At 46.2% G+C, this 24,556-nt stretch overlaps 1 protein-coding gene across 1 annotated transcript in view; it reads right to left on the bottom strand.

Annotated features, from left to right (window-relative positions):
• Positions 1-19,558, bottom strand: part of CYSTM1 (cysteine rich transmembrane module containing 1) — a 32,847-nt gene extending 13,289 nt beyond the window's left edge. The window contains exons 1-2 of the mRNA XM_053397472.1: positions 19,410-19,558; positions 4,714-4,967 (exon numbers count right to left, since the gene is read on the bottom strand). Coding sequence (XP_053253447.1) covers positions 4,714-4,948 — 235 coding nt within the window. The 5' untranslated portion in view covers positions 4,949-4,967; positions 19,410-19,558. The remainder of the gene's footprint in view (positions 1-4,713; positions 4,968-19,409) is intronic.
• Positions 19,559-24,556: the final 4,998 nt, after the last annotated feature.

Consider the following 24,556-nt stretch of genomic DNA (forward strand, 5'->3'; position numbering starts at 1 on the left):
TTAAATACAAAAAAGACTTAATTCTGAGTTGATAGGTATGCCATGTGAATTCTCAATGAGTGCTTAAATTTCTCTACAAAATTTTCATATTTGCCTTTTTGGAGGTTGGGGGAATTATTTAAAATTCACCAAGACTTATTGTGCAGTAGTATTTACAGAAAATATCTAGAGAGTACCTATTTTCAAATGAACCCACCACAGGAAAGAAGCATCCTGGTTAACAGGGAAAAAGGAAAGGCAAGCTATAGAGAAGTAAGGCAGAAGCGGGAAAATTACGCTAAAGGACAGGGTGAAACAGAACCCACCCCAGGGATTCCTTTGGCCTGGTGTTAACAACTTACTTATCAATCATTCACTGGCTAACTCACTTAGGTTGACTCACTTCACAGAAAACACTTAGAAAGCCTGGAACCTGCACATTTTGCTTCATCCATTTCTCCTTAGGAGGGCTGGGAGCCTGCTTTCTCTATGCAAAAAGTCCAGGACCTTTGCTCAGGGCATTAGAGAAGGAAATCCTGGGTGCCCTGGGACCAGTGAGAACCAATTTGGCAGCCACTGGATTATACAATGCCAAGACAACATTCCCCTTATTCACTGACTGCTTGTATGCATATTTAAAATTATTTTAATACAGAAGCACTATAAAATAACTTACATCATAGTAAATAAACTCAGTGTTCAATAGAATTTTATACTATATTTGTTGTCCATTTTTCTCTTACTTCAATATACATTTAATAACTAGAATTTCAGCTATTTTACATAACTCCCCCCAAAAAACATCAGCGTAGGAGAGTTCATTACTTCCCTAATTAGTTGCTGCATAAATTCAAAAAGTAAGAGATATATAGGATTTCCGGGGGGGGGGGGGGAATCTGTTTTCAACTGATTTAAATTTACTTTGCAAATTTCCAAAACCTTTCATGAATTAACGTGCATCCCTTTTGTGACTCATGGGGTGTCAAATAAAGGTGAAGCGCTGGCCTCTGATACCTCGTGAATCACAAGGTCTGTACATTTCAAATTACTTCTGTGCTGCTTTTCTATTCCAAGGCTGCTAAAAGACATGACAATAATAGAGTAAAGTTAATGAAATTAGGATTACTACCAGGCAAAACCATGACACTACCAGCAGACAATCAAAAGTGTAAATGGGACACCTATTCTCTTCTACCTGATCATATTTCTGCCACATCAATCTATTCTCATTGATTAAAACACAGAATAAAATAGGGCGATCCAAAAGATACCAAACCTGTTAAGCAATACAAAAGCATTTTAAGCATGACTATTCATCCTTAGGCACAACACCTTTAACTAGCCCCAATCCTGAACTGTTTTCTAAATTTAAAAAGTTGCTCTAACATCTTATATGACTTTCTACTACGAGAAACTGTTGTGCCAATATATTTGCAAACTTCACCCCAACTCCACCCCTTCTTTGTCACCGCAGGAAGATTATCTTCCTATGAATTATTGAACCTCTCGTTTCCTTGCACTCAGTTTATAACCTGAGACTGCAATAAAATGAAAATGAGCTTTAAGGACATGTGGAACAGAGAGGCTTTGGAATGTGTTGCTGTAATAGCTAGCATTACATGTATAATTTTGTAATTAATAATCCCTGAAATACTGGAATCCTTCACTTAATGCCACATAGAGGAGTCCATTCTGTCAGGTCCTGTGCAAGCGGTCATCCAGGCTGGGCCCCAGCCAAGGGCCCCAGGGGCTCCAATAGGCCCCTCACTGGCTCTGCCCCAACTGAACTCTTTTCCTACTGGCTGCAATAAATGGCCAATAAATACACTGGCGGAACCACTTGTGAATGGAAGATGGAATAGAGTGGTACTATTACTTCCCTTGATCTGGACACTATACTTGATGCTGCCTAGAATAGCATTAGCCTTTTTTTGCTGCTGCATCACATTGTTCACTCACGTTAAGCTTGTGTTCCACTAGTACTACTAGTAAGCCAGGTGTCCCCCATCTTATATTTGTGCAGTTGGTCCTTCCTGCCTAAGTGTAGAATCTTACATTTGTCCCTACTGAAATTCATTTTGTTAGTTTGGGCCCAGTTCACCAATCAGTTATGGTCATCTTGAATGCTGGTTCTGTATTTGGCGATTTTGGCTACCTCTCCCAGTTTAGTGTCATCTGCAAATCTGATGAGCATCCTCTCAATTTCTACATTCAAGTTATTTATAAAGACATTGAACAACTGCAGGTATTGCCATTGGGCCACAGCTGGCAGATGACACAATGGACTTCAGGCATCTGGAACACAGGGAGGGTGTGGAGGTAGTAATTGAGGTGTGGGGACAGCAATACACAATATTAATACATCCCATCAATAATTGCCCACTAGTGTGGATGGGAAACACTGAGACAGTTTTCGATTGATAGCCCTCATGTATGGATGAACATGCAACACACACACACACACCCGCTGGAAACACTGGAACTGTGCAAGCCATATCCACATTAACACTTCAGTGTGCGCACAGTCTAGGGCTCTGTGCGCTGTCTGACTCTGCTTTTTTCACACATGCAGGCCAAGACCTGATGCTGCAACTGGTATTTACACAGTAGCCTCCTCTGGGTTCTCTACACTCTTCTCCTGAACCTTTCTCCTTGCCTAGTTACCCAGGGTGGTGGTGGTGCAGCTGCAGGAATATGTGGCTTTCATTCTGGGAACTCTGAAGAGCACGTTGCTGTTTTTAGAATGGAAGGGAAGTAAACAGAGCCTGGACCAGATTTTTACAGTGGAACCTTAAGGACAGGACTGTCTCAGGTAAACATTCAGCTGCAGAGAAGGGAGAACTCAAGAGTTCAGACCTACAGAGACAGAATGTGCAGTATGGGGGAAGAAAGTGGGGCTGGAAGATGACAAGCGGAGCAGGCAGCCACCCACTGAAAAGAAAATGCACATTTTTGCACTCAACACAGTGCCTGGGCACATTTTTTGATGCACTGCCCAAGTTCAGGCACTTCGTCGTGCCAGCAGCCACCTCCCCCCAAAAAATTTTTAGAGGGAAGATTGATGCAATGCCATCAACATACACAGCAGTAACAGAAACATAGCAGTGGGGGAAAGGATGTGATACAAACAAGCATGTTGCTCTCCCGGGTGTTGACAACCTGCATTTTGACAGCAGGAAAGACAGAGGGAGGAGAAGGGATAAATAAGGGCAGTTTGCACATGCAAGCAAATACAATTACACATTCTTAGGCTTGGCATGAGGATTAGGTGATAAAAAGCCTATACTATACCTTTAAAGCTCATCATTTCCCTCAAAGAATTCTGGTCACTGTAGTTTGCCCCTGCAGTTACAATTCCAAGCAACCCCTAACCAACGACATTGCCCAGAATTCCTTGAGGGAAAGGATGTGCTTTAAAGGTGTGCTGCGTTCTTGAGAAGATGAGTTAAAAGAGCTTTTTAAAGATGGATGGAAGAAAGAATCACACTTTTGCTCAGAGAAATAACTCTGAGAGATGTCTGGAAGAGCAGGACACATTCACAAGACAGAAAAGAGTGGGAAAAGGCAGGACCATGTTCAGAGGACAAGAAGTTTATGCTGGATATGAATGAAAGGGTTCCATGGAGACAGAGTACAGAAAAAGTCAACAGCTTTGCCAGCAGAGTTTGAGATAGGTATGAAAAAATCTAGGTGGGGACACAGGAAGCCAGCGGAGAAGGTTGCAGAAGTCAAGGTAAAGCATGATGAGAGAGGAACAGCAGGAGTGTCTGGGTTAGAGAGGTAGCATTGGGCGTCCTCAGCTCATCAGAGAAGAGACAATGTGGAGAACAGGCCTAGGAAGGAGCCCCAAGGAACCCACCCCCCCAGAGAAGGGAGGAGCCTTTTCTTCAAGCCTGACACATGAAGTGACAGTAATGGCTACCTGGGATTTCACACAGGTGAGCGACTATTTCCCTCTATATGCAAAACACCCTCAGCTGAGGGATGACACAACCCTGGAAGTCCCAATATTACGCAGCCTCCATTGTTTCAGGAAAGACTTGTGTAGCGTTTGCAAGTCACATGAACTAATTTTAAAAGTTGCCTAATCTTCATATATTTAACTGCCTTATCTTCTATAATTTAATAGCCACTGAATTTGGGTTTGTTTTAAAGCAAAGAATCCCAGCCCATCCTCAAAAACACCCATGGAACGTGGATTAGGCTGCAACCGTGCAAACACCAATGCGTTTGCTCTTCGGCATTCTCTGCAGTGACCTATTGCCACAGGGCCTGAAGAAAACAGGAAGATACTACAGCATCTCAAGACAGGACCTGCCAGTCCAGGACAGGTAACAACCATTAAAATAGGTGTCAATGCTACCTATTATACAAGGGGCTGGAACTTAAGTTATAGAAAGATAGCAAATTCCTACAGTCAGAAAGTCACACATTTTACCAAGAAAGCCAGAGATGTAACTACAGGCAAAGTGAAGCCAGTGGTCACCAAAGTATTCTCCAATATGGAGAACCATAACAGAAATCTCTTCCTCTTTCAAAAGAACAAACAAGATGGAGCAGAGCACATGGAATATTAATAAGTACCCTCCTCCCAAGTTCACGTTGTTACCAAGCCCCCTTATTCAGAGGACTGGAACAAACATACACATTGCTTCAGATCTGTAACAGAAGGGGGGAACCTTCATGAAAAACCATGAAGCAGCGCAGCTCCATGCGTAGAGCAGACAATATTACCTGTATTCTTAGGTCCATCTGCATAGACTGGTCCCGGAGGTGGAGGAGCATTCTGCCATCCATAGGCTGGGTAGCCTTGGTAGCCTGGCTGTCCTACTGGATATGGCCCTGCGGGCTCTGGTGCATAGCCAGGGTAGGGACCAGGAACAGGTGGTCCACCTGGTTGATGGGTGTAAGGTGGGTATGGGGCAGTTGGGCCCGGGCCAGGATATGGCGGAGGGTTTTCGTAGTTCATGTAGAATGCCAAGTGTTTCCTAAGGACAGAGACAGATTTTACTTTGACGTACATAAGGAACATGCGTTACCACCAGCCATTTCAACAGCAACTTTTGTTTACAAAATACTTAATCGTGATGTCCCTCACAAACTGATCTCCTACCATAAGGGTCTCTAAGTCAGTCTAGTCAGTCATAGGCTTTACACAGTAAATCTCCCCAAGCAGAGCTGTGGCTTAGGCATGCAAATGTCTAGAGAGACACACAACATCAATGCATGATTGATGCCCAGGGTTATGCACACAGAAGAAGGCATGCCAAGGGTGTCTGCTTTTCTTTTTAAATTAGAGCAAATTCCTACCCACTAAGGTTGTACAAACAGGTTTCAGAAAATATTCAGACCATTACTGACAAGGACTCGTGTGTCCAGTGATCAGATGTAGCGCATGAATGCTTTGTACAGAATTCTGCAACCCTTCCATGACTTTGCAGAAAGTAAATACTGCTGTTTTCCTGATACACAGAAGTCACAGAATTAAGCTTTGTCAAGCACAGGATTTTGAGTATTATGCCCGACTCCAGGAGCCATTAGATCTGTGTTTTAAATGCTAGCACTCTTTCAGGAAATATTCCAGTTTGATTTCAAAGCAGCAACCCAAAGCTACACATAATTAAATAAACAAGTATACATCTTTATACAAATATACATACACACATCATGGACATGGGAAGATATGCCCCCCCCCCCCCCGCCAATATAAATAAGTCAAATACTTCTTATGTTTTTCTAGTGGATGCAGAGATCAGCAAGGATCCAGAACAGGCAAAGGCAAACTCGGCCCTCGAGATGTTTTCGGACTACAACTCCCATCATCCCTAGCTAACAGAATCAGTGGTCAGGGATGATGGGAATTGTAGTCCCAAAACATATGGAGGGCGAGTTTGCCTATGCCTGATCTAGAAGATGCTACCCTGAATCTCACCAGGATTGTCCACACAGCTGTGAAGATGACTGCATACTATTTGAAAGCCTCCAAGCTCTGCAATATGTTCAGTTTGCAAATTATGAATAACTAAACTGTCAGCACAAGCATTTACATTTCATCTCATGGAGAAACACTATTTTGCCTGGTGGCTAACAGCCCTTGCTTGTGAACATTTCTGATCCTTTGCATGTTTGTTTAGGACTAAACTCAGCTTTTTGATCAATGGGAATTGCTTTAAATATATTTATGAACAGGAATGCAGGTAAGCAAACAAGCACTATTTACATTCCAGGCCTCCACCCCCACTTGACCAGCCCACAAACAAATAAAATGCTTTCAACTAATTGTACACAACGGCATCCCTACCAGAAAACAAGCAGAAATCGGTGTCTTGTCTCTAAGCAATAAAATTCTGCAGTACTGGTGGACTATGTTCCAAGGTTGTATAAGCCATCTCTTTTGTTATATGAACCAGCATTTTTCCATTACAGCAAAGTTAGGATATTCCTGCCTGCTCAGAAAACTTGAGTTTCAAAATGGGAAGCATTATAACTTAATCCAGCCTTCAGCTGACTGTCATTCTCAGCCCAGGACCCTCCCTCGTCCTCTCGCCTGTCAAGTCATAAAGCAGAGAAGAGAGTGCAGCGCGTCCTGGTTCATGCCTGTCAGACTGCAACTCCCCAGGGCACCATCTAGCCGGCCAGATCTACTCCCCTAAGATGAATGGCATCGTGCACAGGGGCCAGGCGGCTCCTGGAAAGCTGCCTCTTCCCTGCTCTTGCAAGGGCTCTGCATACTCTCTTAACGCAGCCTTGCAAATGGTCACCGTGTGCCTGGACTATGTGGGTATCGCTTTTGAGCAAACACCGAGCTGAGCTGCATGGATTTGGAACTGGACTTTGATAAGAGATCCAGGGCTGGGTGTGACTGTGCTGCATGCAATGCAAACCTCAAGATCAAGAGGCTATTAAGGCAGAAGCAGGCAAGCCGTTTTTAGTATTTCTCTGTGTGGCAAATGAGCACAGGAGGAAAATGTTTAAGCAGAAGCTGCTTTTCTCTGATGGCAGGGTTCCTGCTTCACGCCAGCAGATAAAACCTTTGAACGATTGTTTGCACTTCTAGTTTTGAAAGATAAAGGCTGCATTTCAGCTGGCTGAAATATTTACAAGCTGAAGTGATGTGGTCAGAAGCAAGAACCACTAAGTTCAGTGGCGCCCCCTCCCTCAACAGTATGTGCAGGACTGCAGTGACAACACATGTCTGATCAGGGATGGGGACCCTCCCAATCTCCCCAGTCAAATTCCCCAAAGGCTGACCACTAGATCACCTCTGCTACTCACTATTCTATTACCACCAGATGACCCTGATCAAAAGGCTATGTAAAGCTGCTTTTTTTGGGGGGGGGTATTTATTATATAGCTACATAGCGGATCAACATATCTGCCTTCATATTTTGGATTCCAGCTATGAGGGCTGTCAAAATGTGCTCCTGCACTTAGAAAATGTGCCACTAGACCCCTGTAAGGAAGGCATCTTCAGCCCCCCAAACCATTCTGCACCACTCAGTTGCTGCTGTTTTTTTTTTTAAAAAAAAACCTCTTTTTTCATCTCTCTAGATAAAACAGTTGCCTTGAACCAGTTTTGTTCCTGATTAGCCTTAACACAACAAACCTGTTTACCATCCCAGATGCTAATCAGCTGTTGAGGAGAGCTAATGATCCAAGGACAGACAAGGCAGGACAAGGTTGGCTCTCAGTTTCTGAACAACAGATACCAGGCCCACATCAGCCCAGAACGCAGTAGATCCCTTTAGTAACCCAGCCTGCAGCCCTGTGTATCCACGTCACTCTTGTGACTATGTGATCTTTAAGTCTGATTATATCCAAAGCAGTCAGGCGTGTCTGTCCTGCTGCATGTCACAAAAGTGGCCACACAGCCTAAGGGAATCGCTGTCTTCAGGCACCCTCAGCTGACAGGGACAGCGGGAGCCCATGCCGCTGAGACTGGCTCCCTACAGTTAGCAGAAGGCAGCTTCACGACTACGCTGAGCCATTTCAGCCTTCCCAGAAAAGTAACTGCCATTGAAAAAAAGGGAGCAGGTAGCTTTCCAGGTCCTTTGTTTCTTATTAGACATGATATAACCGTAGGGGTCTCAAAGGCCACTTGGCCCACTGCCCCTTCTAAGGCATGGTCAACCTCCTGAAAGAACAAGTTGTAGGAGGGTACAGGTCAAGTGGAAGATCAGAGACAGAAGAATGGTTCTCCAGGGCCCCCTCCCCATCACTGTCTAAGAGTCACCAGAGCCCCCTTTTCTGCCTTCTCCACTAGTGAGCTTTGGCCTCCCACTTCTATGTGCTAAAAGAGGCCTTCTCAGTGGCTTTGTTTACACACTCTTCAGTTCAACATCTCAAGAGGATGTGCTTGTGTCATCCCCCAAGGTGCAATCCATGGTTCCTCTGCTTATTTACACGTCAACCTGGCTTAGCTAGTCATCAGTATGAGGTGATTTTTCCACATGCCTCCTGCTGGTGTTCGTGACACTTTGCTAATCTGATTTTCTCAAAAGCCCCAGAACCTGAAGCAATTGCCACACTCAGCTACAAATAAATTCTGGCTCCGTCCTCCCAGGCAGAGAGACTTTAATCCATCCCACACCAATGCAGTGTAAAAACAGCCTGATCCCCCACAAAGCAGACAGGGCAACTGAGTTGTGGCTTACACAAAAACAAAACAAAACAGGGGCACAACATTAAAGGAATGCTGTTGCTCTCCACTTGTACTGAGATCCCTGTAACAAATTAATATTAGGAATAGACAAGAGAGGTAGCCTGGCTGAAAGTGACAGAAATAATAACTGAGTCTGACCCCTTTCAAACAGGAACACTCTTCAGGAATATTTCACAAGAACTTCCAAGAGCAGCATTAGTCACAGACTCTATATGGGGCTGCAGCATCAAATTTATCTATTTATTTAAAATATTGATAGACCACCTAATGACAACAATACCAAGACAATGTACAATGAAACAATTTGATACAAGACATTTCAACGTGCTATTAAAAACAAGCCAATACATTACAATTGCAGTAGCCAAGAGGCCAGGGAGCGTTCAAGTAGACTGAAGTTGATTGATTGATTAACCATCAACAGGAGCTCATCCCAGTGTGGCATTTCCCCCTCCTCCCATCCATGTTGAGGAAGACTGCAAACCTGTGAGAAGGTGTTGTGTGTTGCGCATTTTGGCCATTTCTCCACTCTATCTCACTGGCTGGGGCAGGAAAGCTACACAGGCCATGTTACATGGCTGTTACAGGGAGACGGAGATCTTGGCAAGAAGCTGCCTGGTTCCATCTCTTGTCAGCTTGGAAGCAGGTAGCCTTAGTTCAGGGACAAGAGCATGGTCAATTCCCGGCATCTCCAGGTGGGGCCGAGACAGCTCCCTGCTGGAAACCCTGGAGCCCCACGGGGAGTCAGCTTGGACAATAGATGGACAATAGATAGACCTTCCTATATTCATGAGCTGAGCTTTCTCTTCTCTTGCCTGAGGGCTCTCTAGTGAGGTACTGGCATGAGATGTGAACAAGGGAATTTATTTCTCAACTCACCCTTGAGCTACTTTTATTATTAGCATTATTATTTATTAATTTTGTATTCTGCCCTTCACCCATAGCTTTCAGGGCAGTTCACAGCATAAAACTACAATATAAAAACACAAAAGACATAATAAAAACAAGAACAAAACCAACCAATAACCCCCCTTCCTCCACACATCTAAAAGGGCATAGACTGCAAATCAGCCAAAGGCCTGGCTGAAGAGGAATGTTTTCGCCATGCAAACCTCCCTGGGGAGACTATTCTACACATGGGGAGCCACCACAGAAAAGGCCCGTTCTCATGTTGCCACCCTCAGGGCCTCTCGTGGAGAAGGCACAGGAAGAAGGGCCTCAGATGACCGCAAGGTCCAGGTAGGTAGGCGGTCCTTCAGGCATTGCACATTTTCTTCAAGAAATTTCAGCAACTAATATATGTCCAACACCATGAGAACTGCCGGCAGATACAAGACCAGGAATACAGCTTTTGGTTTTTGAAGCCTCTAGTCAAGCTTTTAAAATGGTCCTCATTGAATAAGGGAGTGGCTAAATGGGAAGTAGTTTGAGAGGAAGAATGAGTTCCCGGCAAAAACAAATTTTGACCCTCTTCCAGAAACATTAATGGTCAGCTATAGGGATCAAGCTGCAGTAAAAGGCACAGGAAGAAACAGAGTATGTGGCCAGCCACAAACACAAGGATGGAGTGCTGCATTTTAGAAAACATCAATCATCTGCAGATTTAAATCAAATCCAATTAAATCACGATTTAAATCACAATTTAAATTGCTAGTCAGTAAGACTTGATTTAAATAATTTTTTTTTACAGAAAGACTCATTCTTTCTGGTATAATCTTAATATACAACCAGATGAAGGTTTATTTTTGGAATAATAAAATTTCAGGAATAATAAATTTTCAAAGTAGTTTTTACAGTTATATCAAAAATTACAGATTTGGTTATACTGTTAGAAATACACAGACAGGTAATTATGAAATTATTGTGAGGTTTAAAAAGTTAACTGTTTCTGCTGTACTTTATTGGAAAGAGAAAAATAATCATTTCCTTAAAAACAATTTAATCAATTTATTTAACTAAAACAATAACATTATAGCATATGCATCCATGTTTGTTAACTGATGTGGTTAAACGGGTTTTAAAAAAAACATTAAGACTGTGTTTTAGCATACATGAAAAACTTAAAACAAATCCTTATTTCCTGATGAATAGCCTTTGGACTATAATGTAACTTAAATAGAAAACTATCTTTTGAAAGATTTTTCCTCCAAAAGCATTTTATTGTAAAAATCCAATATAAATTTTAAAAATCTGATTTTTTAATATATATATTTTAAAATCATTGATTTTTATCCACCCTGCTGTGAACACTGCCAAGCACTTCATAAAACGTACAGACCATTTGCTGCTTTGTGAATGGCCCATTATCAGGGCTGCTCTCTACACATACGTAAAATTTCTACCTCCCTTCCTTATCAAATTAAAAGCTGAAGAACAGAAATGCTTGTACGGTATAGTTATGGCGTGCCGAGTTACTTTTATCTCTCCGTGTTTTATTTCCTTAAAACGTGTTGCAATTGAGTAGCTTAAGCGCAACCACTGACTCCTACACACATATTATACTTAGCAACTTATGGGAGTAGCATCTCCATTGACCAAAACGCATTCCAGGAAGAAGTGCTCTCCACAAGCCATACCTTCCCTAATAACCTCATAGGAATTTTTGTTACTGACGTTAGTGCTGTGGAAAGATGCTGCCACTTAATTCAGCAGCCACTGGATCCCAGCTTTGCCTGCCCCATTTAATTTGAACTGAAACTAAATCACCCTGCTTTATACAACAGCAGGATCCAGGTATTGCCTCACCTAAAAAACTAGTTTTGCCAGAGCAATACTTTATTATATTCAAACCATCCTTCACTGGTTAAGATCCTAGGCACTTTATCTTTAAAAAAACAAACCCAAAATCTGTGTGAAGATCTGCGTTTTAGGATGCTATTGAGAACTCAATAAGGAGAACCTCCAAGAGGACATTCCACAGGCAGGTGACCACAGTGAGATTTCCCAGCTGGCAAGATCCACAGCTGTGCTCCATCTGTGCCATTTCCCCCATCCATCCACATTTCATCATTAGTTGGGGGGTGGTGCTAGGAAGAACCCCTCTGAGGGCCTGATTTGGACCAGTTGCTAACCCCTGGCAGAAACAGAGTTGGACAAACTGTGACTAGGCTTGGTTGCCAGCAATTATTTTTGGTGCCTGCTGTGCTATGTCTTGCTGCTGCCTTCTCAGGTGTGTCTGGTATTCTCAATGAGCATGGCCTAAAGTTCCAGCCTTTCTCAACCTGTGGGTCCCCAGATGTTGCTGAACTACAACTCCCATCACGCCTAGCTAGCAAGGCCAGAGCTCAGGGATGATGGGAGTTGTAGTCCAACAACATCTGGGGACCCACAGGTTGAGAAAGGCTGGAATGAAAATAAAAGTGGTGCCTCTAAACAGCGATAGGTTGTCTTTCCCACACCATTTGTTATCAACGGCAAGCATTCCCCATTCCCATTAGAAAATATGAATTTCTGCTCAGTTTTCCTCTTGAGCTTCCAAGGCATGGTGTCCTGTTAGCTCCCTTTAACCACCTGCTAGTATTAGTGGAAAAGAGGGAGGCATCCAGGTCATGTTTATACCCAAGCACATGCAGAGTGCCTTTCTCTTGGCATTTGGTAACTACAACACAAGGAATCCCAGGTGCCTGTTATTATTCTGTAGGGAAGACAAGAGCACTGCTCTAACAGCAGAAAATTGGAGAGGCAGCCCCGTGAAAGGACAAAGTGGAAAGATAATCACAATCAATATAAAATTAAGTATGAACTCCCCGCCCCCCCAGTCCCCACACTGCTACCATGCAGACTTATTTGAGTACCAGTCCCACCTACTAGGACTTGCTTCCAAGTAGCAATGCGTAAGGTCAGGCTGTGGGAGGGGAAGGAATGGAAATGAGGCAAGAGAGGAGAAGCACAAAATATGGGAAAGGAAGCAAGAGAGGTGTAAGACAGCCAGAAACTAAACTGGGAGAAAAAGAGGAGGAATGGCTACAATGCTACACACACTGACGTGTTACTTCAGAGTCAATGTGCAACAGGAAAAGTCTTGAGGGCTTACCTAATACAAGGGGATGTCAGAGATAGGAGCAACCGTCGCTGCTGCGATCTATGTGTTCAGGGAGGCAGGGAAGAGACTTGCTGCTACCCAGTCATGGGAGAACTAAAATCCTAGATTTGTCTAATGTTTTCTATAGGCGTTTCCTATCTCTATGGTGTGGGGGAAGAGAAAGGAGTTGAAAAGATTGAGAACTTGGGCAATGGAGACATGGAGCTGAAGAGGTCGCTTGAAAAAAAAGCCCCCAAGGAAAATGAGGGTCAGAGGAGAGAGAGGAAATTGACCTGTTCAGGCCTGTAAGAGTTTAAACAGAATATTCTGGAGGGAGGGAGGGATTTGAGTTGGGTGTGTCATAAGTTAAGGACTCCCCTACTGACACTATGGACAGCTGCGATTCCATAATGCCCTGTCCTCCAGAAACTGTACTTCTGTCTTGTCGGGATTCAACCTCAATCTGTTGACCACCATCTACCCCCCAAAAAAGTATCCAGACACCCACATTTGCTGCCTTCCTGGTTCTGATTTAAATGATAGGAAGAGCTGGGTATCATCTGCATATTGGTGAAAACCCAGCCTCCCTGATGATCTCTCCTAGAGGTTTCATATAGGTGTTAAAAAGCATCTATATGAAGAGGTAGAGGATGAAGCCCATAGGCACCCCACAAGTGAGCACCCAGGGGTCTAAGCACTCATCCCCCACCACTACTTTTGGGGCACGACGCAGGAGGAACGAGCGGAACCACTGTATAACAGTGCCCCCAACTCCCAGCTCTCCTAGACAGTCCAGAAGGATACCATCATTGACGGTATCGAAAGTGGCCAAGAAATTCAGCAGAACCAGGAAATAGCTTTCACCTCTATCCCTATCCCACCGGAGATCAGCCTGGTGTCCACCAGATGTTCTGGAGTACCACTCCCACCAGTCACAGGCAGCATGGTCAGTGGTAAGCAACGATGGGAGCGGAAGCCCAAAATGTCCTCAGTTACCTTGCTGGGGAAGCACTGGGGCTAGCTCTGGATGGCCACCTGTTTGCAGGCCTTTGACCACTGTGCAACCCTAATCCCCCTGTGGCATCCGTTACACATCAACGGCTGTGAGGAAAAGTCAACTTGGTTGGGAAGCCAACCTCACAAAGGCTCTAAGGAGAAAAGAGGCAGTGAGTCTATCCCAGAGCTAAGGGGAAACCACAACACAGGACTCTCCAATTCACTGCCATTTATTACATGCCTAGACCAGGGATGGGAACCTTCAGTGCATAGCTTAAGCATGGCTACTAGCCCGCCGGACCCACACCAGGCCATGCCCCTCACCAGACCTGCCTGAGTGCTTTTGCAGGGCTAAAACAGGCCATTGCACTGTGATACTGCCTGCTTGCTTGCCTGGACAGAGAGGCAGATATCAATTCCCAGTGTAGCCTACTGTACAACAGTAAGAGCAGCATCCATTGCTGAAGTCGCTTTCACATTTGATCTTCCCTAGCATCAGGAGGTGCTACACTCAATATGCCAGCAAGTTTGGAAAACTCAGCAGTGGCCAGAGGACTGGAGAAGATCAGTCTACATCCCAATCCCAAAGAAGGGCAGTGCTAAAGAATGCTCCAACTACCGCACAATTGCACTCATTTCACATGCTAGCAAGGTTATGCTTAAAATTCTACAAGGAAGGCTCAAGCAGTATGTGGACTGAGAACTCCCAGAAGTGCAAGCTGGATTTCGAAGAGGCAGAGGAACCAGAGACCAAATTGCAAACATGCGCTGGATTATGGAGAAAGCTAGAGAGTTCCAGAAAGACATCTACTTCTGCTTCATTGACTATGCAAAAGCCTTTGACTGTGTCGACCACAGCAAACTATGGCAAGTTCTTAAAGAAATGGGAGTGCCTGATCACCTCATCTGTCTCCTGAGAAATCTCTAGGTGGGACAAGAAGCTACAGTTAGAACTGGATATGGAACAATGGATTGGTTCAAAATTGGGAAAGGTGTACGACAAGGCTGTATTTTGTCTCCCTGCTTATTTAACTTATATGCAGAATTCATCATGCGAAAGGCTGGGCTGGATGAATCCCAAGCCGGAATTAAGATCGCCGGAAGAAATATCAACAACCTCAGATATGCAGATGACACAACCTTGATGGCAGAAAGTGAGGAGGAATTAAAGAACCTTTTATTGAGGGTGAAGAGGAGAGCGCAAAATATGGTCTGAAGCTCAACATCAAAAAAACGAAGATCATGGCCACTGGTCCCATCACCTCCTGGCAAATAGAAGGGGAAGAAATGGAGGCAGTGAGAGATTTTATTTTCTTGGGCTCCATGATCACTGCAGATGGTGACAGCAGCCACGAAATTAAGAGACGTCTGCTTCTTGGGAGGAAAGCAATGACAAACCTAGACAGCATCTTAAAAAGTAGAGACATCACCTTGCCAACAAAGGTCCGTATAGTAAAAGCTATGGTTTTCCCAGTAGTGATGTATGGAAGTGAGAGCTGGACCATAAAGAAGGCTGATCGCCGAAGAATTGATGCTTTTGAATTATGGTGCTGGAGGAGACTCTTGAGAGTCCCATGGACTGCAAGAAGATCAAACCTATCCATTCTTAAGGAAATCAGCCCTGAGTGCTCACTGGAAGGACAGATCATGAAGCTGAGGCTCCAGTACTTTGGCCACCTCATGAGAAGTGAAGACTCCCTGGAAAAGACCCTGATGTTGGGAAAGATGGAGGGCACAAGGAGAAGGGGACGACAGAGGACGAGATGGTTGGATAGTGTCTTCGAAGCTACAAACATGAGTCTGACCAAACTGCGGGAGGCAGTGGAAGACAGAAGTGCCTGGCGTGCTCTGGTCCATGGGGTCACGAAGAGTCGGACACGACTAAACGACTAAACAACAACAACAAGCATCAGGAGGTCCCTGGAAGGTTATCCATGAAGGAATGTAGCCAACAACAGTTCCCAGTTGATGTCTGAATTTAGGAACTATGGTTTGTTTAAACTCTGATTAGTAAGAATAATCCAGGATCTGAAACCTCAGCCTAGGCTTGGTTGAAACCACTCTTCACAACTAGGCCTGGGCGATGTATCAGTACTGTTCATTGGTACGAGGGCCAGACCGCAATGGCAGTTTCACCCAGCAGTACATTGCAAGTGCTGCCATTGCTACTGTCCTTCTGCCACCAGTGCCCAGCACACCAAAGCAGAAATAAGCTGCAGCCAGGTGTTAGAGGCAGAGGGACTCAAGAGCAATGGCGGTTTCGCTTGCAATATACCACCGGGTGAAACGGACACCTCACTCTGGCCCTCCTACCAGCGAGGGAGGAACAAGCTACAACGGCCGGGCAGGGCAGGCAGCTCATTTAAATTCCTCTGTTGAGAGGTGCACAGCTGCCTGCCCCTCAATGGAGAAGTCTAGCAGAGCCCCTCACCTCCAGCTCAAGCAAAGCAGAGATGGGGGGGCTCAGTTAGACTTTCCCCCCATCTGTGCCAAGGCAGTGGCGGCTGAGGCAAGCCCACATGCGCTTGTCTCATCCGCCACCACCTTGGCATGGGAGTGTGTTGGGCGGCATCCTTGCAAACAGAGCCTGACAGACTCTGCACTTGGCTACCACAGCCCGGCTGGCTCCCTCTGACCCCAGCATCCTGTGGGAGGAAGAAGCTGTGCTGACCTCAGCTCATGGCCAATACAGCTTGTTCCACTTTCCGTTTCAACACTGCAGTGTATTACTGCCAGATCACGATGTTGGGCTTGTGATACATTGCAATGTTGAAAAGCTGACGTTGCCCAGCCCTATTCCCCACATTACCAGGTAATACCCCCAGCACTGCTGGACTAGATGGGCTGTGCCTCTGGACGGGTTCCACAAGGCCTATGGAATTCAGGTTACAGTAAGCAAGTTCTAAGTCATTTGTTCAAGCCCATTAGAGTCAAGAGTCACAAATAACATTAGTGTTAAAAATTATGTTAAGTAGCTGGCAGCATCATTCAATCCCTGCACACACATTAATATGTGAAGTCTTATGCCATGAAGACAGAACTATATCCATCATGAACACTCAGCCATTTTCCTTTTTCAAGTCACCCAAGATTCTTTTTCTTCTTACAGTATTTCCCGAGGCTGAACTTTCCAAACTCAAGTATCCTTTGCACTTTTCCAGGAAGCATTTCATACTGCCTCCACGCTGGGCCTCAATCTTTAGTTTTGTGCACAACAGGAAACTTCTTAGTCATTCAGAATTCTCCTGAAAATAAGATGACCTCACTTGCTTACAGTGGTAATCTGATCAGACTTGGTTCTGTGTCATTTCAGCAGCTATCAACCTGCAGATAAGCATATTGCTAAGGAGATTCTGAAGAGTAAGCTGAAAGAGGACCCAAATAAAACTACGGAACAACCAAGCCTTCTTCAGGCAGTTCAAAGGAAACATGGGCTGGGGCAGCCGTGCCAGGAGACCTTCCCACATTCAACAGGAAGGTTTGCAAAAGTCTTCATGTACTGGCAAACCCCCTGCCTTATCAGCGCAACAGTCTAAACACACCTAGCAGCCTCCCCCAGACCCTCCTATTCCAGGTGGGGTGGGAGGGGACTTTGAAGGCAGGTCTAGCACACTCCCTACCTCAATGCCCCTACACACTCCCCACCCCCACATGATGGTTGAATGCCCAACTAGGGCTCTAGCCATACTGCACTTATATTGTTTTCATAAACTTCTGCTCCAATCCTGAAAGTCACCAGGGCACATTTTGGTGCCCAAGGTGGAAAAAACCCCACATATCTCAATTGCACCAGCAGCCACTGCATAAACACCAAGTGAACACCTTTCTATTTGTCATGGATAGTAGGTCTGCTTTATTTTGCTCCTGCTGTTTTATACTGTTCTATTTTATATACTGCTGAATTTACTATTTTTATCCATGGCCTTATTTCATATTCCATGTGGTTTTAAATGTGTTATTTAACTGCTGTAATTTGATTGTTTTATCTTACTGTGAACCAGACAGAAAGCGAAACGGCTAAAAAGCAAGACAGAAAGCAAAACGGCAATAAATGTTGGAAATAAGTAATGTCTCCTGCAAAAACTTTTTGAAATGAACTGGAGAAACTGGAAGGAAGGGAAGAGGAAGCACTCTGCCCCTTCAGAAGGGGAAGGTTCACAGTGTGACAACTGTGGCATGTGATAATGCAAACCAGCAATGTGCATCTCGACTCAATTACAGTGGAAAAGTTTCAGTGCAGCTGCCTACAAAAACCTTTAACTGGGTTAAGAGAGGCAGGACTGGAGCACTCATCGATTACTCACACAATTACTGCAAATCATGGAAGCAGCTAAAACACTCTATTTAACTAGTGAGCATCTTCCACATGGCCCATGACGTATGCAGGGTATTGTTTTCCTTTGCATACGAGGTGAAAATTCAGGAAGTGAAACTTTACTCAGGAGTTAATGGGAAAGAAGGTGTCAGACAATCTTGATCAATCAGAAACTGTATGTGATGTCAAAGCTAATGTGAAACTGCCTAATGAGAGCCAGCGTGTTGCTGTGGTGAGAGTGCTAGCCTAGGGCCTGGGAGACCAGGCTCTGAATCCACACTGGGTGACCACTCTCAGCCTAACCTCCCTCAGAGGGTTGATGCAAGGATAAAATGGGGTGAGGGAGAACTATGCACTTCAGCTCATCAGAAGAAAGGTGGGATGTAAACAAAATAAAATAAATTTCAAGAGCATGTGGGGAGGAAAAATAAACAAACTACAGCCCAATACCGGAAAAGGAATGGAGACAGAGGAGCAAATGCAAAATGGCCTTTAATACAAGGACCTGCCTCTATTCTGTGGGCTACATGTTTGCAACAAGCTTCATACTTTCAGACAGGTCATATAATCATGATAATGAATCTGGATCAGCATGGACTTTCCCACAGTAGATTCTAAGACATTCTTGAAATGTTAATTTATTGCTACAAAAAAACCGTCCTACTACTGCCAAGTTAGCAAGACACCAATTAATATGCTGCAGTCAGATGTCTAGTTTGAATAAAACTGTATGCATTTTTTCCAACCCAGAGACCTCAGGGCAACATATAGGTTTCCAAGTCCTCCTCCTCCTCTCGGCCCAAACTCCCATACAGGACTGAGAGGGCTTGACCAAGCCAAGATGACCCAGGGAGCTTCATAGCAGAGCTGTATTGTGGGGATATATTTTCTCCCCACCCGTCCCTTTTAAAAAACCCCCAGCTTAAGGCGAGCACTGGCTAAGAGCTGCATTTCTGGGACCCCCCTGCCAGCCTGCTTTGAATAACCTCGCCCCCCCCTTTCCCAGCGTCTCCTAAGCCCCTAGGGAACAAAGGCGGGGGCGGGCTAGGATCGCCCGGCTGAGCCCAAGAGACCCCGAGCCCGGAGCAGCCCGGAGGAGATGCACCTGCCGGGAAACCGAGCGAGAGGCGCGTCTGGGGGCGGCGTCCGCCTCCCCGTCGCGGGCCTGCGCCAAGGCGCGCCACCCCAAACCCGCCCACCTTCCCGAAAAGGCGCCCCGGAGCAGGGCTCGCCCGGCGCCCGCCAGCCCCCTCCAACCCTCGGCTTGGCGGAGCGCGGATGCCCTCGAGGAGGCTCCGCCGCCGCCCCCAGCGCCCGCCCGGGGAGCCCGAGGGCCAGCGACGCCGAGGGTCTCCAAGAGCCGCGCCCCGAGCAGAGCAGCCAGCCGCGCCCGTGGCCGGGTCCCCCGCGCCTCTCCGACGCCGCCGACGCCATACCTGCCCCGCGCAAAGGCTCGTCCGCCGCCGCCGCCTCCGGATGCTGCTGCTGCTGCTGCTGCTTCGCTCGACGGCAAGTGGGCGCGCGATGGGCAGCAGCGCCTCTAGAGCCGCAGAGCCTGTGCGCGCCGCCGCGAAGTCACCCGACCGCCCAGGAGGGCGGGGCTGCTGCTGCGTCACGCCAGGCGCGCGGCCGCCGCCGCGAGCACGCGCAGAAGAGCAACTCTGCGCGCGGACTGGTCGCTCTGGTCCTCGCTTTCGGAAGAAAAAGTTGCTCGCTCGCGCCGCGCCAGATTTGCCAATATTGCAAAGAAATACATCGGAAAGCAAAAGGAAGTGACTTCGAACAGGGCTTGATTTATAACTCAGAGCACAACAACTTTAGAACATGATCATGGGACAGCCAGAAAGCAGAAAACAACGCAGCTACATAAGAACATGAATCACTCCCAAAATATAACTGTAATCGAGCCTCTTAGGTATTATACAAACTCAGTGAAGCTTGTGAACTTGCTTTTGCGGGGTGATCTCATTTATATTAGGTTTAATTCGAGGCAAGCAAGCTCATTTTATCACCCATATGCGGCAGATAAAAATATTTTATACTATACTATACTATCCTGAAATGTTTAACTGTTTCTTGGATTGTCCTTGAACCTTCCCACCACACTTGCCATCCTCTCCTGCCATTCTCCCTTTGAGAACCACTGGATTATTGAGTTTGAAGGGATCCCAAGGGTCATCTAGTCCAACTCCCTGCAATGCAGACCCCCCCAAGTGTCCCAATTTTCCAGGAACAGTCCCGGAATTCCAGAAGCCATCCTGCTTTCTGATTATGATTCCTAGTTTTCCTTTTTCCTCACCTCCATGTCTTGGAGAATAATTAAAAGGGGTGAGGGTGCAAAAACAGAGTCCGTTTAACCTGAAAATAAAATACCTGCACCAAATGAAGGAAACAGTCACCCTGGCATAGGACGTCCTTCCTATAATTTTGACAGGAAAAGCTCACCAGTCCGTTTTAAATTCTTTAATTGCAATGTTTCAGCAGCCAGCCATTTCCTAAGAAACACAGGGAGCATCGATTCCTTTGTTGTAAATGGAGTCTTACACTGCAAGCCTTTACATGTCTACTCAGAAGTAAGTCCCACTGGATTCCATGGAGCTTACTCCCAGGTAACTGTGCAACCTTACACTGCAATCCTGAGCATTTTTACTCAGAACTAAGTCCAACTGAGTTCAATAAGATTTACTTTTTGATATGTTATTGGTCCTTCTCACAGTTTCCATTAATCATCATCATCATCACATCCTGCCGTTTTCTCTGACAGTGACTCAAGTCAGCTTACAGCTAAACTCTTATTTCATTCCATTTATCTGTTGAAGGTGTAATACATGATCCCTTCTCTTGAACATTTTTTTCCTTACAACAACCCTGTGAGGTAGGTGAGGTTGAGAGGTTGTCATTGGCTCAAGGTGATCAGTGTTGATGTGTATATGATGTCTATGTGTGCAGTGAGATCAAACGCAGAAGAAGCTCCCTGATGGAGAATAGGGTATCCCTATTTTCATCAGAGAAATGTGGAGGGTAGGGCAATGTAGGAATCAATGAGGCATGCCATACTTGGTTCTTGGCATGCAGTGGGATCCTGGTGGCACCAGGTCCAGGTTGTGGGCTGACAACATGCTTTGGGGACCCTAGTCAGTAGAGCATGAGGCTCCTAATCTCAGGGAGGTGTGTGTGTGTGCGTGCGCAAAAGCGGGCGGATCTCCTGCACAAAGTGTTGTGTAGGAAGAGGGGATTTCTGCAACTTTGAAAAGTGGACAAGCCTTGTCCTCTTCTACGTCCTGCCACCCAAGTTGGAGAGCTCCCAATCTCCCTGTCCTCAGTTAGCCCTGTAAAGCAGGGGGGGGGGACTGGACCCCATGGCACTGCCCAGCGGGAATGGGCAGAGGTGCTGCCTCTGCCTGCTTACTTTCTGGATGGCACAGCAGGGAGGACCCCACTCCGCCAGCACCTGGGAGGGGGGCTGCAGGCATGCTAGTGACCAGAGCTGTCACCTTCTCCTCTCCTTCCGCTTACCTGCGTTGCAGATAATAATAATAATAATAATAATAATAATAATAATAATAATAATAATAAATTTTATTTATATCCCGCCCTCCCCAGCCGAAGCTGGGCTCAGGGCGGCTAACAACAATAAAACAATACAAAAGTACAACACAAACAACACTCTAAAATCATTCATTATAAAATTAATTAAATTCAAGCCACTGGCCACCATTGGGCCAGAGCTCCGCGAAGATTGCCGAGGGAGGGAGTCAGGCTGTGCCCTGGCCAAAGGCCTGGCGGAACAGCTCTGTCTTGCAGGCCCTGCGGAAAGATGTCAAGTCCCGCAGGGCCCTAGTCTCTTGTGACAGAGTGTTCCACCAGGTCGGAGCCACAGCCGAAAAAGCCCTGGCTCTAGTTGAGGCCAGCCTAACTTCTCTGTGGCCTGGGACCTTCAAGATATTTTTATTTGAAGACCGTAAGTTTCTCTGTGGGGCATACCAGGAGAGGCGGTCCCGTAGGTACGAGGGTCCTAGGCCGTATAGGGCTTTAAAGGTTACAACCAGCACCTTAAACCTGATCCTGTACTCCACCGGGAGCCAGTGCAGTTGATATAGCACCGGATGAATGTGATCTCGCAGCGAAGACCCCGTAAGGAGTCTCGCTGCAGCATTCTACACCCGCTGGAGTTTCTGGGTCAGTCTTAAGGGCAGCCCCACGTAGAGCGAGTTACAATAATCCAGTCTGGAGGTGACCGTTGCGTGGATCACAGTGGCTAGGTCAGGGCGAGAGAGGTAAGGAGCCAACAGCTTAGCTTGGCGGAGATGGAAAAATGCCGCCTTTGTTATAGCTGCAATCTGCGCCTCCATGGAAAGGGAGGTGTCGAAGATTACACCCAAACTCTTAACGGACGGTGCTGGCACTAACTGCGCCCCCGCAAGAGATGGGAGTTGCCCCCCCACTCCCATATCGTCCCGTCCCAGCCACAGGACCTCTGTCTTCGAAGGATTTAGCTTCAACCGGCTCCCACGTAACCATCCAGCCACAGCTTCCAGACATCTGGTCAGTGTGTCTGGGGCCGAGTCAGGATGGCCATCCATCAACAGATAGAGTTGGGTGTCATCGGCATACTGATGGCAACCCAGCCCAAAACTCCGGACAAGCTGGGCGAGGGGGCGCATAAAGATGTTGAAAAGCATTGGGGAGAGTATCGCACCCTGAGGTACTCCACACACCAAGGAGTGGCGCGATGACAATTCCCCCCCAAGCGCCACCCTCTGTCCCCGACCAGAGAGAAACGAGCGCAGCCATTGAAGGACTGTGCCCTGGATCCCCACGTCGGCAAGGCGGTGGTCCAGAAGTTCATGATCGACCATGTCGAAAGCTGCTGACAGATCTAGAAGAATCAGCAGCCCCGACCCACCTCGATCCAGCTGTCTACGAAGATCATCTGTTAGGGCAACCAGAGCTGTCTCGGTCCCATGACCAGCGCGGAAGCCAGACTGGAATGGATCCAGAGCCGATGTTTCATCCAGAAACCCACCAAGCTGTTCAGCAACCGCTCTCTCAATCACCTTACCCAGGAACGGAAGATTCGAAACCGGGCGGTAATTGGATAGATCTAAAGGATCTAATGATGTTTTCTTTAAGAGCGGGCGCACCACTGCCTCCTTCAGTTCCCCTGGGAATGTCCCCGTGCCAAGGGACAAATTGATGATATCCCCCAGGAGGGCCCGCACCTCGTCTGGACACGCTCTAATCAGCCAAGACGGGCACGGGTCAAGAGGACAGGTGGTGGGCTTTCCAGCTCGGAGGAGTCTGTCCACATCGGCTGGGGATATCCGGTCAAAGTGGTCCAATACTGGACCCGAGGACAGTCGAGGGGCCTCCAGTTCCTTTATTGTATCCAAATTGGCAGGGAGGTCATGGAGATATTAATATTGTGCAGTTTGAAATGACTGGAAGCATAGGAACTGACTCCTTTTGAAATAAATCATTGTCCAGACCCATGAAAATATTATTCAAACGTTTACTGATAGAACTCTTTAAAATAAAACAGAATACATCAAATGATATGTCTAAAATATCCATACAATATCTTGTGCTGTCCAGCATCAGGCTCAGCATCTTACAAAACACGAAATAATCCAAACAGACCTATAAGCAAAGCTCTCTCTCCACAGACTGTTTGCTCTCCCTTAAGGATAGCTTCTTTTACATCTTCACTCCATTGAGTTTGGGAGACAAAGACTCAAAGGCAACTCCCTTCAAAACGGAGATTTTGCAACCCAATACCTCTTGCATGATCTAAAGTTACAACACTCAGAGAAAAACAATCAGTTAGTTAATCATTAACTTAGCAAGAGCTTCAAGTGCCCCATGGAAAAAACCCATGTTAGAATCATAGAGTCATAGAGTTGGAATAGACCACAAGGGCCATTGAGTCCAACCCCCTGCCAAGCAGGAAACACCATCAGAGCACTCCTGACATATGGTTATCAAGCCTCTGCTTAAAGACCTCCAAAGAAGGAGACTCCACCACACTCCTTGGCAGCAAATTCCACTGTCGAACAGCTCTTACTGTCAGGAAGTTCTTCCTAATGTTTAGGTGGAATCTTCTTTCTTGTAGTTTGGATCCATTGCTCCGTGTCCGCTTCTCTGGAGCAGCAGAAAACAACCTTTCTCCCTCCTCTATATGACATCCTTTTATATATTTGAACATGGCTATCTTGTATGTTAAACCTCTGCAATATACCTTTAGCCGTTGTTCATTTCTGTGTCAGTTAAAACCATTACACTTAACCCCCTGCCACTCTGGGTAGGGATTGGGTGAGTCAAAGAGAGGTGGCAGATGTGCAAAGGCTTCGGCTCACTTGCCCAGAGAGCTAAGGTGAGGGAGCAAGAGACTCCCTGTGGCAGGGAGGGAGGGGCAAGTGCTTCCCACAGGCTGCCCTGCCTATCAGCCTGAAGCAGAGGACTAGGGGAGTGACGAGAGGGGACCAGCGATTTACGGGGTGTGGCGCAACCCACAAGGCAGGAGCCAGTTGAGGAGGGGGAGGCAGGGCAGTCCAAGGCAGAGAAAGGTGTGCAGGGGTAATAG

This window comes from Podarcis raffonei, chromosome 7 (assembly GCF_027172205.1).
Source record: "Podarcis raffonei isolate rPodRaf1 chromosome 7, rPodRaf1.pri, whole genome shotgun sequence".
Taxonomy (NCBI): Eukaryota; Metazoa; Chordata; class Lepidosauria; order Squamata; family Lacertidae; genus Podarcis; species Podarcis raffonei.